A 16,546-nucleotide genomic window follows, 5' to 3' on the forward strand; every position below is an offset into this window, starting at 1 on the left:
GTTTTGCAGCTTTCCTAATATGAAATAGAAAAGTAAAATGTGGGAAAATAGGACAAACCCCATAAAATATAAGCTACATGTTTGGGTACAGAGGGGTTACTGAGATGAACAGAAGTGTATTTGGGATTCACAGTGAGAATACTCTGAGAAAAGACCAGCACCTACCTAGGCCTTCTCTGAAAGCATGCCATTGTTACATTTAAAATTGATCCAGCTGATGATTTTCTGTTCAGCCTTCTTAAATCACTGAATGGGATACAGCTGAAGGTAATCTTCTTTAGTAATTTTTTTGAGCTATGAGAGAACCTGCTGTTTCATGTGCTTCATTCAATGCTTCAGTTCATCTTACCATGATCAATGGGAAATTTTCATCAGCTTCAGTTCTGCTGCATTATTTGCAAAATGGCACAATTTAAGTAAGGCAAAGCTTTTCTTAAGGACACACTGATAAATAGTGTGTACCTCATACAGTACTTGAAAAGATGCCCACAGCAGTATGCACTTTGTCTCTCAAAAAAGAGAGTGTTTTATATCTAGTGCTTTTGGAAAGAATTCCTGTATATTTAAATCATCAGTGGCAGCAGCTCTGATGTACTCCTCTACAGCTTTGAGTCAATGTTCCTATTTCCTTTCATGAGGACTACTAAGAACAGGGAATCTATGAAAAGGCTTTTGATACTACCATGTTTGTGTGGACCAGTAGCTTGCTTTATGAAAAATTCAGTTTAAGTGTAGGGATATCACATAGAATAAAACAGATCTTAGTTTAATAACGTGAATATATTATCTGACTTTACAGATATTTGGATACATATATACATGGTTTTTAAAAAAATTAATCCAAGTTCTTACTATTAAGAAACATTTTTTTTATGAAAGGAGAATCATTTTATGTCTTGATTCCTCTTTGTATCATTTTAATTTTTCTTGCACAGTGGGAGATTGCCATGAGGGATTTTGCATTGTATTCTTTACTCCTGTGTCTATCCAAAACCCCTTGCGAGCCATTTGCATTACTGCAAAGTGAAAATGATTACATTTAAAGGTTAGAACAACAAGAACAAAAAATTTCCTGTCCTTTTCCTGTTGCAATATGCAGCTTGTTCCTTTTCCTTGATCATGGTCTCCTTCATACTGCTGCTTGCATTATTTGGTAAAGCCACCTTCTGCAATAACTCTCGTGGTGGTCATTAGAAACAAAGATATGCTTGGCATTCCATAGAACATAAAATAGTGGTAACCCAGAAGTACTAAACGGTGAGGAAGTTAACTGTTAGGAAAGGTACCATGCATTTCCTGCCATCCTAATTACAGTATTTTGCTGAAGTCACTTTCCACAAGCTTTCTGAACTTCCAAGAGCTGCTCTTCTAACAGAGAAAATTAGGCAGCAACTTCAAAATCAGATGTTTTATTGTTGCATATAACTTACATTGGTCACTAATTAACATTCAGCTTATGCCTCTCATTCCTTGAATCTTCATTTTATTTGTAATTGTAGCTTCATGGTGCTTATTTGACTGGCATTTAGGTCTGCTGCTGTACTTTCACTTGTGGAAGAACTGAGAGCAATCTTGACAATGTGTTTACAGCTCTCTCCATTATGTGAAGAGCATATGCTTTTAAACAAAATTGCTTCCTTTCTAGAAACAAGCTACTAAAAACATTAGCCTGAAGGTGGAAATGGTTCCAGTGGTGTGAGTTTATTTGTAAGCTGTAAGTTTAATCAGTCTTATTTTATTAAAGGTACGGTAACTTGCTGAGATTTATTAGAGCAGTATTAGAGTAGTTACCAAGTTTCGTTTCCTACAGACTCGGGCTGAGATTTACAGCAGTGCGCGTTCCTGGAGCGTCGTAAAGGCGCCTGGGGCCGGGCTGCAGGAGCTGCTGGGCTCCCAGCGCGGGCGCTGTCTGAACCGCGCTGCCCAGGGCGTGCGGCCGCGCCTGCGGAACGCCGGCGGCTGCCAACGTGCTCCGGCGCAGCTTCCTCGCTCCTGCAGGCACTGCTGGGCTCCGGGCCGCGCCTGCGGAACGCCGGCGGCTGCCAACGTGCTCCGGCGCAGCTTCCTCGCTCCTGCAGGCACTGCCGGGCTCCGGGCCGCGCCTGCGGAACGCGGGCTGTTGCCAACGTGCTCCGGCGCAGCTTCCTCGCTCCTGCAGGCACTGCTGGGCTCCGGGCCGCGCCTGCGGAACGCGGGCTGCTGCCAGCGTGCTCCGGCGCAGCTTCCTCGCTCCTGCAGGCACTGCCGGGCTCCGGGCCGCGCCTGCGGAACGCGGGCTGCTGCCAACGTGCTCCGGCGCAGCTTCCTCGCTCCTGCAGGCACTGCTGGGCTCCGGGCCGCGCCTGCGGAACGCGGGCTGCTGCCAGCGTGCTCGGGCGCAGCTTCCTCGCCCAGAGCCGCTTCTATTTCTGTTCCCCGTCATGTGACCCCGCGGGCCAGTCAGGCCCCGCGGAGGGAATGGCCACAGCCTGCTGGGATCAATGTAAGTCAGGAGAAGCTCCTGGTTTTTCGCAATTTCTGTCTCTCACACTCAGTTTTAAGTGCTGCTTTCCCCCAGACCTGCCTTAGGCACACCTAACAGTACCTGTGGGAATGCTTGGAAGTTAGATTAAAAACAACAACAACAAGAAGAAGTTTATTTTTTACTCGTTCTAATGTTACTTTTCTTACTATGTTCTTCCTGTGTCCTGCAGTGTTGTTGAGAAGCCTAAAAAGGCAACAGCAACCCAACCAAGTACATTCCAAAGGTTGCCTTAAGCGTGTCTTAAGATTAATATGGAGTATTTCAGGAGCAGTGGCGCTTTGTTTTTGGCGTGTAGTAGGTGCGGTGTTAACTATCTGCTGCGTCCTCCCCTTCCTCCCTCTCCCCAGCCAAAACCGATCATTGAAGTAGAAGGACAACAGTAAACAAATGGATCTGAAATCACTTGCTGGTGCCTTGGCTGAGACATAATAGTAAAAGGACTTAATTCAATTAAAGAGCACTCATGTACACACAGCAGTGTGTCACTGTACTGGTATGAATGAAGTGAAATGCTGCATTTTGATCCCAGTCCATGCTGAGCAGTATCTATGCTGTATGGTTCTGAAATCCTGTGCTTGGTGAGATTTGACATTCAGTTGCAGAGGCTCTTCCTGGTACAAAGTGGGAGTCATGGCTTTCGGTTTTTAGAAAGGTTCTAAGCCTGGCAAAAAAAAAAAAAAAAAAGGTAAATGCTACTGCATAATGATTTTGTCTAATATAACTATTTTTTACCATTAGATAAAGACTTGAAAAAATCTTTCTCCCCTCTGATAGGATATAAGTTGTTTGTTTGTTTTTAACTTCGTTTCTATTGTTGGGTTCTTTTGATTTAATTTAGTTTCTTCTTTCTTCCAAATCACATGTAATTTCTTTGGAATTTGTTTTCAAGTTTCAAATGCATATTTTAAACTTGGATCATAGTTGATATGCCTTCATATCCTATAAAAAATTGACAACAATTAGTTGTGAGAAAGCTGCAATTAAACTGGAATCTCCTAATTTCTTTTCATGGCCTGTAGCTTGGACCCTGTGTTGCATCACTTGGAGGTACAGAGGCCATTACTGCACATGTCTTTATTGCCTCTGTTGCTGGTCTGTACCCTAATGAACAGGCATTAGATGAAGGACTGTTTGAAATCTCTCTCTTTTTCTTTTCCTCCTCTCCCTAAAAGCCTGTTTTGAACAGAGACATTTCACTTGATTACATTTAAGTACAAAGAGCAATAGTGGAGTATGCTACTTTTGCAGTGCAGTTCCTCTTCTCATCATAGGTGCTGCAAAAAATTCATGCCAGAAGCATAACAGCATCTCTGTGTAAGTACCTGACTCAGAAACTGGAACAACTAGAAAGCATCGTGCAAACTCAGTGGAACTCAGGTGCTAACCTTGCAGACTTCTTGTTTAAAGGTTTGCATTGTTGGGTTTGTTGGTAAAGTGAACCATGTGCAGTGGGTGAGATTGTTTATACTGCTTTAAAAGCCCAACCAAGTACTAGCCAGTTCTTTCCTCTTTGCCCTTGCTTTGTGAGTTTGCACAATACCGGAATTTCGAGACCTGTCCTCAGACTTGAATTCCTTGTAGCTTCCCAAAACTTAACACTAAGCCTTGTGAATGTGAGTCCTCATCTTAAGAAATACGCCAGTCTCTGTAGTAACCAGAGAAATGGCAACTGGTAGAATAAAATGAGTGTGTTATTACTTTTGTTTTTTACTCTCTACTGGATTATTTATTTCATTTCTGCAAAGAAAGATAAATCTTTTTAAAAGAGAGAAGAAAAGAACAAGAGCTAACGTATTTGTTTACTGTGAGGGTAAGTCAAAAAACAGCACAAGTTGCCGAAAGAGGTTGTGGAGTCTATGTCCTTGAAAATGCTCAGAACTCAACTGGACACAATCCTAAGCAACCTACTGTGAGTGATCCTGCTTGAACAGGGGGATTGCATCACATATTGGGGACCCCAAGGTCCTTCCTAGCCACAGCAATCCTGGGAGTCTGAGCATTTTCTCCCTGCAATTTGCAGAGATGTACAGCACTGTTAGTTTGTGAGGATTTTAATCCCAGACTGTCGCTCTCATATTTTAGACCTTGTGGTGCTGCTGCCTCAGTTAAGTCGTTAATCATTCATTTGGAGTGATGGCCATATGCGTCTTGCTGGCACAGCCTGCACATGCCACCTGAAATATTGCTGACGAGCAAGCAGCTGTGGACGTTGAGCAGGTTTTCTGTTTCATCTCTTCCTCATAGCTATTCAAAGTTACTTCTGACAGCAGTTTCTAATCCCATGTCTCTTGCACTGCCTCCTGAAGTACAGATTGGGGGAGACAATTAAAATACTGTGGGAAATGCGTAAGTAGAAAGCGAAAGGACAGAGCCAACATGGACTGGGTTACTGTGTGTGTCCTGCTACTCGAATCGCACTGTGCAGTCTACAGAAGCCTTGAGGAAGGCATACAGCAGCTTGCAATGGCCATGCCAGAGTGTGCAGAGGGAAGGGAGAAAGAAGCATGGAAGCCCTGGGAGGCTACAGGAAAAAATTAAGCCCCAGTCTGTTATGCTGTACATGGAGTTGTTGTCTAGAGGTCTGGTGAGTGGTGCAGGGAAACATGAAGTAATTTGGTTGTAAATGAGAGTACAAGAATACCAAAAAGGAAGTTATTTTTTAAAAGTTGTATATATGTGTAAACTACATATGTGTATGACTATAAAGTGCAGTTGGCAAATACTAATGCGTGGAGAGTTCATTTACGACCTTTAACATATGAATATAAATTGTAAATCAAAATGACAAAAGGTAATAATTTGACTTTTGTTTAGGAAAAATGATTTTAAGTCTTTCTGCCATAATGCTGTAGGTGATGATTTTGCTTTGATACTGTTTTGTTTGGAGTTTTGTTTGTTTGTTTTTTATGAGCCATGGATACTTGTCCTGGAAGCTGTTGCTGACACAAACCCAAACAGATGGATGAATTCAGATTGGAGCTGGAAATCTGGATGGATTGAGCCTTCTAGAGGAGGGGTAGGCTGGGACATGTCCCTGTTTATAAGAAGCACACCATGTTGGCTGCGGGAGGTGAAGACTTGATAGGAAGGATTGTGCTTGGTGACTCAGAAGACCATTTCCATTTCTGGCTAAACAGTGTAATTGGAATGTAAATACAGTATTTTTTCTCTGAAGAAGTAACAGTTTAAAAACATGACCAAGTCTTTTCTCACCACATTTGTCCTTTTTTTTTTTTTTTTTAATTTTAAATTTTTGGAGGGCAGTGCTGCTGCTGAATGTGGAAGAAATTTGTACAATGCTTTCTTGGTGATCTGTATGAACACCTTGTGTGAGTAAATTAATTTTAGGAAAAAACCCTTGCATTCTAAAGACAACTAACTGTAGCAGTTCAGTCAGGCAGCTTTAAGGTGATGCTCGGTAACTAGTCTGAGAAAGGAGGTAGAGGAAAAGACTGTAAAGCAGTTGTGGCTTATATTAAACGAATTGCTACACCTATAAGATATATTTATTTTTTTTTGATGGCCTTTTAGGTGGCTTCCATATCTGTATTATAGTTTTTGGAGTTTATAGATTGATCTGAAAGAAACCCTTTTTTCATATCACAGAATCATAAAGTGTTAGGGGATGGAAAGGACCTCCAAAGATCATCCAGTCCAATCCCCCTGCCAGAGCAGGATCACCTGTACCAGATCACACAGGAACGCATCCAGAGAGGGAGAGACCACAACCTGCCATGGCAGCCTGTTCCTGTGGTCTGTCACTCTCACAGTGGAAAAATTCCTCCTCATGTTTCCATGAAGGTTCCTATGCCTCAGCTTCCAGCCATTGGCCCTTGTCCTGTCATTGGGCATCACTGCAAAGAGCCTGGCTCCATCCTCTTGGCACTCATCCTTCACATACTTAGAAACATGAATGAATTCACCTCTCAGTCTTTTCTTCTCCAAGCTAAAGAACCCCAGCTCCCTCAGTCTCTCCTCATAAGAGAGGTGTTCCACTCCCTTAATTATTTTGGTGGCTCTGCACTGGACTCTTTCAAGCAGTTCCCTGTCCATCTTTAACTGAGGGGCCCAGAACTGGACACACTATTACATGTGTGGCCTCACCAGGGCAGGGTGCAGGAGTTTAGTTTATAATTTCCCAGACCTCTGATTCAGGTTGACTCTGGATTTTTCTTTTCTAGGTAGCTTATATTGTTACCATTGCTGAAGAAGGTTGAATTTTGTCAGTTCACCATGTAAGTGTGCTCTGGATTCTCAGTGACAAAACATGGGTTTTTTTTGAAACAAACAAAACTGTTTTGAAAAAAAAAATTAAGGATTTAATACATTTTTATTAATATGCAAATATAACCCACCTTTTTTAGTGCAAAGTCCACCATGTAATAAAAATACCATTTATCTTCTGTTTGGTTATCTTAAAAAGTGGAATAGTTGCAAGAGAATAGTCTGCAAAGAAAATAGTCTGGAATTATGTAGCTGCATTTCAAGTACTTTGTTTTTTAAGAGTCCAAATACATTTCTGTGTAGACCTACTAGTGTTGTGTCTGTTCAGTTCTAAATAGCTTTCTGTGTAGACCTACTAGTGTTGTGTCTGTTCAGTTCTAAATAGCTTTCATTCACAACTTCTTTGGCTTTCAGTAGCACAGCAGCTACAGGTTATATCTGTTGAAAGATAACTTGTGGTCAATCACAACTGCCTAATCAGGCTTTAAATCGTCTATGACAGCTAAACATAAACACCATAAAGCCAAAATTGCTCAGATTTGCATTTTGACATTTTTTTAAAGTACTTGATTTGAACCCCAAACCAACTGAAAGTCAAAATCTTCTTTAGCTTTTGTTTGCTCTTCTGTAAGTTTTTGGGTACTTTTAGTGTCACTGCTTTAGTTTTGCCTTCTATATACTTGGGCATAAGCTGACAGTGTCTTTGCAGGTGTGCTCGTTTTGCACTGGTGCAGTAGGAAGCATTCTGTAGCCGAGTCTCATTTCATTGCTATCATTGATTTTGAGGTAATGGACTTGAATTATCTTTGTAGGCTTCTCTTGCTATATTGCTGTAAATCAACAATCTTCTCATGTGTTTCACAATATCATTAATCTTAGGCTCTGCTGCTGCCCAGGATGCAAATATATCCACAACTGATGCCAGACTGTGTTCCCACTATCCCAAGAAATCATTCCATTTCTGCCTGTGTTGACTTCTTTTGTCTTTGTCTGAAGGATACTTTCTCTGCAGACATTAGCCATTACCTCAACGCTCTTGGATATGGACTTTTGATTTTGTGTGGTCATTTGAGAGCAAATAGCACAATTCACAAGAATAAGGAGTGGTAATATTTCTGTCCCAGCCAGTCTGATCTTTCTGTTTTGTCAGCCTAAAATTTTCCTGTAAAGTAAACTCGACACATTTCTTGTGGATTTACATCTTGCCCTCACCTATCATATATATTGCTGTATCCTGTTGAGAAGCTGCTTTGCATAAAACATGACTCATTTCAGTGATGGTGCTCTATATGTTGGTGTACTAGACACACAAAATCTTGTTCATGTGCACTTCAAAGCAGGAGAACATCAAAGGCAGCACTGAAATGAAATTGTGTGTTTTTGTGACATGTGAAACATAAGAGTTTGCAGTTACTTCCTTAGCACCCTGTTTTCTTGGGTAGTCTGCCTGTTAACACAGTACTTGGTGTTGCACACTGGCACAGTTTTGTATGAAAGTGTCCATCAGAAATAAAACAGAGTAAATGGAGAGAAAACCAGAAGGTTAGAACATATATAACAGAAAAAGATTACTTTTATACTTCCTTTTGGGCTTTTGCTGAAAAGCTATCTTAAAAAAAATACTGATTTGTTTTCTTCCTATATAATCAAAGCAACATGAAGGACATGCCTGTAGAAATGCCTTGAAAACAAACCAGAAAAAGCTGGAGAAATTTGAGTCAAGAGAGACTGTGCTAGTTTGAAGCAAATTGGAGTAACTTAATGAGAGAAATTAGATTATAGGCTGTGAAAAGGAAACAGTGATGATGTCTACTTCATGCATAGGCTTGCTCAGATGTTTTAAAACAGGAACACAAGACATAGATCAGACAGTGCCTGTGTGTGTGTCTCTGTCGCAGTTGATGCCCTGGGCTTCTTCTATGTAACTAATCCTAGGATCTTCTAGTAAATCCTGGGCTTGTTTAGGTCACTCCACTTGGGGGTTAAGGTTGAGGTGGGAGCATGCCTGTGGTACCTTGCTTTCCTGGCATGGCCTTCCTAGTGCATGTCCAGTCATTGGTGTCCATCTCTGTGAATGTCTCATTCTGTGTTGGGACAGTGAGGCCCTGATATCCCAGGTGGCATATAATGGCATGCACATGGCTTGAGACTGCCTAAAGAGTGACTCATGTTCAGACCCTAATGCCCCCATGAAGGTCCAGAGTGCATTTGGCACACTTCTGGAGCAGAGATTTCACTATAGATGACTCCGAAAAGGAATCTGGTTTTGGTACATGCCAGCTGCTCTGCAAACCAAGCCAATTCCAAGTTTGAGGAAATAACTTCAAAACCTTACTATTGCTGTGAACAGAGCCAATAACATAGACCCAGTTTATTTTCATTGACTAATGGCCTTCCTTGTGCTGGCTAACTATCCTATCACTAGTTTATCTCAGCACCAAGTCTGTTCTGGCAAGTGGAATAACTGCATGCAAAAGACTGGACCTTCACTCCTAAAGCTACCCCTTCAGTCACAGAAACATAATGAAAAGGAAAAGCAGACATTTTGGAATATTCTTTCTTGCTCAGAAATACTTTCAATACTTTCAACTGAGTTAGTTACCTCCAAGGCTTCTTGAATGCAAAGCAACTCATTTCTCTGGACCTAAAGAGAGGCAGAAATGTACAATGGCATTATAAGCGGAAACTTATTTCTGCACAGGGCATGCACTGCATAGACACAAGTCATAGTGCATCTACTACATGCTGCTAAGTTTTCACTTCAGTTTCATTTATTGAATCCAGTCTAGATTGGATGGCTAACCCAGAGCTGAGCTGTCATAGCAACCAGATTGTGTAACATGTTCACAGTGCTTATCCACATTTATCTTAAAGCCCAGTTAGGTTGTTTTTCCTCCTGTGGAGAGGCTGATCAAGAGTTTCACCCCTCTCTCACAGCTGAGAGGCTTGTAATTTCCATACTAAATTTGTTCGCACTGGCAGCTTGCTTTCTGTGGCTTAAATACCTTCTAGGTCTTGATATTTATGCCTAATGTTGTATTTACAGAGAGTAGTTCGTTTTCCTCTCATCTTTTTTTTAAAGTCTAAATAAGTCACACTTTAGCCAACATTTGTTTAGTGTACTCATCCTTCAGGTATTTATTGAATTTTGGCTGCAATTTGATTACTTGATTTATGTTGTGAAATCCTTTCCCAACTCATCACACTGGTCCTCACCCTTACTACCCTAGCGCAGTATCCAACTACCCTAGCACATTGTCCAACTTAGTTGTGTCAGTATTCACCCTTTTGTCCAGGCCTGTTATTGAAATATTAAATAGCAAAGGCACTACCCAAAAGACATCCCTTGTGGCCTTCCTTCGTTGAAAACACCCTAACCGTTCGTGCTGGGGTTTGTGTCCTACCTTTCACCCAGTCATTTAGCCCATGGGCCCTGCCTGTGCATCTCGGTTTTTCTGAGGGCTCGAGGAGACTGAGTTTATTGATTTATTTAATCTCATTTCTTTTCACATTTGTGTTGACTCCGGAGTAGAAATCCTTTTAGTGAAGCTCCCATGATAACACTTCTCTCCATATTGTATTTATGGGTGCTCTAATCGTGTTCCTTGTTGCAGTTTCTCTTAATTTATCTGACAGAGATGTCTGGCTACTTGTTCTCAACTACCTTAGGTTTACTTCTCCCTACTTTCCCAAATACTTTAAAGATGGAAAATATGAGTTCCTCTAGAACTCACCATTTGGTCCTTGGGACTTCTCTTTGTTCTCTCTGGGGACTTTTCTACGGCCCTTGTTACCAACACTAATTTTCAGGCAGATGCTTCCAGGATCTCCCTTAAAAAAGATTCTGTTGTTTGAATTTCTCTTAAGGTCCTTGCTATGAGCATGGGTGAATAATCTGAATTTATTCTGGTACAGCCTTATTTTCTCTCATTGCAGCTTTTACATCTTTATGTTTCAGACCTCTGGACACTGGCAGGCTTTCTGATCTTGATATACTTTTAAAAAGGCTACGTGACTCCCCCAAAAAAACCCACCACAACCTCTTGCAAGTTATTTCTCAAGCCTTTTTGGCTTGTCTTACCGTGTTTTTATAGTTAGTCTGCCAGAGTTTTATTTTCTCTTTTATGGTCCTTTTTACCTTTTATTGTCCTCAAGACACTGACTTCAGTTTTTTGAAGCTGCTTCAAATAACTTCTTACGTTAGACGCTGTGTTGGCTTTCCATTTGCTCAGGATCATTCCACATGTTCTGTGTACTACCTACAAACATTTTACTTTTCTATTTGTCCACTTAGCTCCTTTATAGCAGCGTCTCTTGTTTCTGTTCAATCCCTGCTTTTGAAATCAACCAGTGTTTTAGGGGAGTTGTTGGCTGTGCTTGCTCCTACATAGGTACTTAAATTAAGAGCTCTATGACTGCTATTACAAATTTGCTTTTTCATAGCTGTGAAATTATTATTTGCTTATCTTGTGGGCTACGTATTTAGTGGATTCCTGAAGCACTCATTGATAGCATCTGAAGGTTTTGTTTTGCAGTCACGCACAACTTTCAAATTTGCTTGTTTGTACGGAAGCATTTTTTGTCTATCTTAGTTTTTCTCATCTTTGAGGTTTGTAGAGTATGAAGCTAGGCACGAGCCACAGCGTAGTCGGAGAAATCAGAAGTACCTAGCAGCATTCCTCTCTGCACAAATTTGCTTTGATTTTCTGAATCTTTTAAGAGTGCTATCAGTGAGTTTTCCCTCCACCAAATCGCCTGTCCCCCAACTGTGCCATGCAGTTGGATATCTTCCAGCACTAAGAATGTATTTTGAGAGCTACCTTTTGTTTCTTGCTAACAGTTCTAAGTATTGCGCTGTATCATGCATCCTCTTTTTGATACGTTGTACTCTAAAATGCACCACATACATCAGCTAAATGTGCTCCAGTGATTTTATTAGTTGCTGACAGATTTCCAGCCTAGCAGTTTTCTTTTCTGACAAGCCTCCGTCATGACGTTCTCTTTCTGGTTTACATCGTGACCAGGATACTGAATTTGCTGTGCTGGGGTCAGAATTGTGCATATTTGAAGAAAGCATAGTGAGGATAAAGTGACCTTCCTCTTGCCTTCGCAGCCAGCAGAAGAACCTGCAATAGTCTCGGCAGTAGTAGACAGCCCTGAGAGGTAGTTCTTAGGCTTTGCACATCACTGTGTCTTGCAGTTCATCATGGTGAGCTCTTGGCTCTGCTTGCTCTTGACATCTGGATGCTGTGAGGGTTTGTGAGGGAGACCTCTGGGACCACATCCCTCTGCTGTAGCGTTTGTCTTATGGATAATTCCCACAATACAAGCACAGGGCTTTTACAGCGCTGTTTTCAGAGCTCGTGTGGCTGCAAAGGTTTAATCTGAGCATCCTGACTGATTTGCTGTGTGCAATCTTTTTTAGATTATAGATAGTATAGGAAAGGAGCTCTTTCCTTCAGTCTGTGCAAGAACAGGGTATTTTTTCAATGGGTAATTACCTGTGCAGTTAAAAAGTGCTGTTGATTTCTGGCCTTTACAAGTAGATGATGTTTCAGTGACAAACAGTGACAAATGTGACTCTTCCTGCTGTTGCATTTTCCCATACTGAGCTGAGGATGAATCTAACCCTCCAGACACAGAGTAGCATTGGCAGCAACTGGTCGAGTTTCTGATACTACTCCAAGTCTTTGTCAGTCACATCTTCTCTGGATGGAGCAGTATGTCTAACACGTGGTTTCTTCTCCCACTTTCCCCCTATATATACATGCTTTTGTATTTAGCTGAAATATGCTTCTGTTGCTTCCCTGACGGAAGGTTATAACATTTCCCATGTTGTTTCTTTCTGTTAAAAAAAAAGTGTTTCTTCCAAATACTGCATTTCCTGCACATCTGGTTAGTTACGCTGTTGTTGCGTTTATGATGCAGAGGTAAATAAAAGCTGATACAGCTGCCAAGCACAGCCTGTATATTGCCGTAGGACATGCTTGCTTGTTGATGTTTCTCTATATTCCTGTGATGCTTTGGGTGTTACCCACCCCCCTACACTTTAGAAAATCACCCAGACTAGACTCAGGGGCTCTGGAAGTTGAATGAAGCTTATATTTACAGCTTAGCACAATATACAAGCAGATATTTACAGTATATACAGAAATATACAAGTTAAAAGGTAATACAGCCCTCCCAGAAACCTGAGTCCCCAGAAGGGGCTCTCAACCACCCTTCCACCTTCTTCCCACCCCTCTACCTCACCCAAGGTCTTTGCCTTATATTCAAGGTAAGTTTGGAGGGTTGGCCGGGGAGGTTAGGAAGCAGGTGGATTAGTCACACAGATGGCAGGTTAGGTTAGAGAGAGAGATGCAGCCCACAAAGCCCAGAGAGTGACTGCCTTATCTACATTTATGTTCTTGATCTTATACATCTCAGCAAGCCTGTGAGTGAGGTAGACATGACCACTGCTCCCTTTTCACAGCCTGTGATCTAATTCTTCTCACCAAACCATTCTAGCCAGGCTCAAAGTAGCACAATTCCTTGACAGATTTTAAAGTCTAGTAAACAGTTTTCTTTTAATATATGACAGTTTATTTTCTGTCATACTTTAATTGGATAGACAAACTACTGCATTGAATGCCTTACAATAGGCAAAATAACTATGCTCATCAGATGAATATCTTGGACTGATGCAGTCAGGCTGAGAGGAATCAGTATGCTTACACAACCTCATTGGTTGATATATTAGTTTCTAATTTTTAATCAAAACCTTGATTTCCCAAACTTCCTGACTGAATGCTGCTGTGGGTTTTTTGTACCACTGTTATTAAGAATACCAGTGGTTCATGTTAAGAATTGTCAGATACCCATACCAGCTTTCTTTTTCATTCCCTAAATATTTTTGGAAGCTGCCTCCCTTGCCTGAACTGCTGCCATACTTTTATGTTCCTTTTATTTCAATTATGAATTGCCTAGAATTCCTGAAGTGTTGCCTTGTGTCTGTTTTCCCTTTATAAATATGTTTTCTGCACACATTTAAGTATGTCTATAAGCTTGCCATTATGGATTGAGAATATGAAATTTTACTTATCCCAGACTATTATTAAATTTGTATTTTTTCACTTGTTTTTCATCTTCCAAAACAAAGGTGAAGCAGATTTTGTTTTGCCTTTTTCTGTTCGGTTGGTTTTGAGCCATAGTATTTTCCTGAGTTAATAGCTTTTCCCAACAGCCAGGAAAATCTGCTTAGAAATCTTTCAAATACCATGTGTAGTTTCTAGGCAAAAGCTTGCCCTCGATTGATTTTTGAACACTCTTTGCTTTGATTTGAACTTGATGCTATTTAGACTTTGTCACAGTCAGGTGGTTACATCTACATGATCATATTTGTTCACTTGTCTCTTCATTTCTGTGTATTTTTAGGCTATCCAGAGATTCTTTAATATTGAATGGTCATCTGCTGACCAGTTTTCTTCTTTGTTTAGATCTTCTTGTTCTTCAGTTTGCTACTTTTCTTTCCTTGATTATGGAGTCCTCTGTCTTGCAAAATATATCATTAACTTTATTTGTAGTGTTCTTCATATACTTTCCTTGGAGTTAAGGACGTAAGAGCTTTTCTGGATCTGGTCCCTAGTCTTTGTTGCTTTCTCTTTTATGACCGCTTTTATCTTGCTTTCCAGTTTCTTATCACTCATTCTCCTTTATATATTATTTCCCTATCTTGTCTGCACATTCCACATCTCTAGTGCAATTTCCTTTCTTGGCTTATTTTCTTCTATGCCCTGCTTTTTCAGTCTTTTCCATCTCTCCTCACAGTTTATGCTTTGAAGAATGATTTGCATTATCAAAGTTACTATTCTTGGCATTGTATTCATTTGCAGTATCATTTTAGTATTAAAACAGCCTACCTCGAGAAAATACCTGTCCTTCTGAAGTGGGACGTGCAAATACCAGGACTGTGGCCATTAACTCAATCTTTTTCCTACTTCTTGTTCTTGCTTTTAGTGTAACCTCTCAGTTATGATACTGGAATTAAGAAAATGTTGTGGACAAATTGTTCCATAACATTTTTGTGACTTGTTTGCTTTACCTTCATGGAACTGTTGGTACTGCTATTCTGAAAGCAGTCGGTGTGGACATGAAGAAATACTACAGGTGAAATGAAGAGCTAGTACATAACGCAGTTGCTCTTCTCTACTGTCACAGTTCTTGCAAAATCATCAAGTCTCAGGAGCTTTTAGCCATGGCTCTTACCCCCATTTGGCAAATGGGAACACTGATGTTATTTCCTACTTGGCAATAGCTTTTTTTCCTCTCTGTTTCTTCTTTTTTTCCTCCCGTCTCTCTTACTCTGCAAACCCTTCTTGTCTCGCTTCCTTGTAAGAGAGCTGTGCTGCTCCGACCAAAATGGCTGATAAATTGCAGTAGCAAAGTCGGTCACCTCTCTGTGCTGCATGCTAAGTATGGAGTATGTTAGCTTGTTCTGGGAGTCCTTAATTCCAATTTAATTTATAAAAGAACTTGATTGTTCCTTCATTCAGTTTTCTTCATTTTCAGTTGGCAATCAGAGCAGGAAAGCTAATTTTCTGTTCTGTTGGTGGTATGAGTTTGAAGCAGCATCTTTGTTGTCTTAGTTGATCCAGATGTTTCAGCCTGTGAGGTAAGAAAGCCTCCTGTCTGCTCTCTGTGTTATATGTTGTTTTGTTTTCCTGACCTGCAGGTCAGTTTATAAGGCACTGTGATGCACAGCCTAAGCAAGACGCAGGGGCCTCCTCCATCCCCGTGCAGGATTTCTCACAGCGTGCTGGGAGCCCATCTTTGCTGCAGAATGTAACGTAGCAAGTACATGTAGAGAAGACTTGGTGCAGTGTTGAGTGGATGTGTAGCCTTCTTTGTCCTGGAAGCAGAAGAATTCACCATTGGCTCAGCTGAACTGCTTCCAGTGCTGCTGTGAAGACCTCTGGTGGTGTGCTCTCTGGCTTGGCTTAGGTTGGAAGGGTGTATTCAGTTTTGTTGTGAGTTGTAGTCTACAGGCTGAAGTGGTCTTGCTTGTGTGTTTCTGTGCTATCTCTCTTTAGCACAAGGTTGCAGGTACCAATCGCTGCATGACCCAGGGATCAGTTCTGGGCCCAATCCTGTTTAATGTCTTAATCAATGATCCGGATGAGGGAATTGAGTCCTCCATTAGTAAGTGTGACACCAAATCACACTTTGATGGCTCCAAGTGTTGATCTGTTGGAGGGTAGGAGGACTCTGCAGAGGGACCTTGACATGCTGGATGAATGGGCAGAGTTCAATGGGATGAGTTGTAACAAGGCTAAGTGCTGGGTTCTGCACTTTGGTCATAACAACCCCATGCAGTGCTGCAGGCTGAGGGCAGAGTGGCTGAAGAGCAGCCAGGCAGAGAGGGACCTGGGGCTACTGGCTGACAGCCAACTGAGCATGAGCCAACAGTGTGCCCAGGTGGCCAAGAAGGCCAATGATATCCTGGCCTGTATCAGGAATGACATGGCCAGCAGGACCAGGGAAGTCCTTCTGCCCCTGTGCACTGGCTAGGTCACACCTTGAGTACTGTGTCCAGTTCTGGCCCCCTCAGTTTAATAAAGATGTTGAGATGCTTGAACATGTCCAGAGAAGGGCAAAAAGGCTGGTGAGGGGGCTGGAGCACAGTCCTGTGAGGAGTACCTGAGGGAGCTGGGGCAATTTAGTCAGGTGAAGAGGAGGCTCGGGGGGACCTTATCCCTGTCTACTACTATCTGAAAGGAGGTTGTGGCCAGGTAGGGGTCAGTTTCTTCTGTCAAGCAACCA

General features: G+C 41.5%; 1 protein-coding gene across 1 annotated transcript in view; it reads left to right on the forward strand.

Annotated features, from left to right (window-relative positions):
• The first annotated feature begins 2,446 nt into the window (after positions 1-2,446).
• Positions 2,447-16,546, forward strand: part of ESR1 (estrogen receptor 1) — a 183,660-nt gene continuing 169,560 nt past the window's right edge. The window contains exon 1 of the mRNA XM_064169411.1: positions 2,447-2,482. Coding sequence (XP_064025481.1) covers positions 2,458-2,482 — 25 coding nt within the window. The 5' untranslated portion in view covers positions 2,447-2,457. The remainder of the gene's footprint in view (positions 2,483-16,546) is intronic.

This window comes from Pogoniulus pusillus, chromosome 31 (assembly GCF_015220805.1).
Source record: "Pogoniulus pusillus isolate bPogPus1 chromosome 31, bPogPus1.pri, whole genome shotgun sequence".
In the NCBI taxonomy this organism is placed as follows: domain Eukaryota; kingdom Metazoa; phylum Chordata; class Aves; order Piciformes; family Lybiidae; genus Pogoniulus; species Pogoniulus pusillus.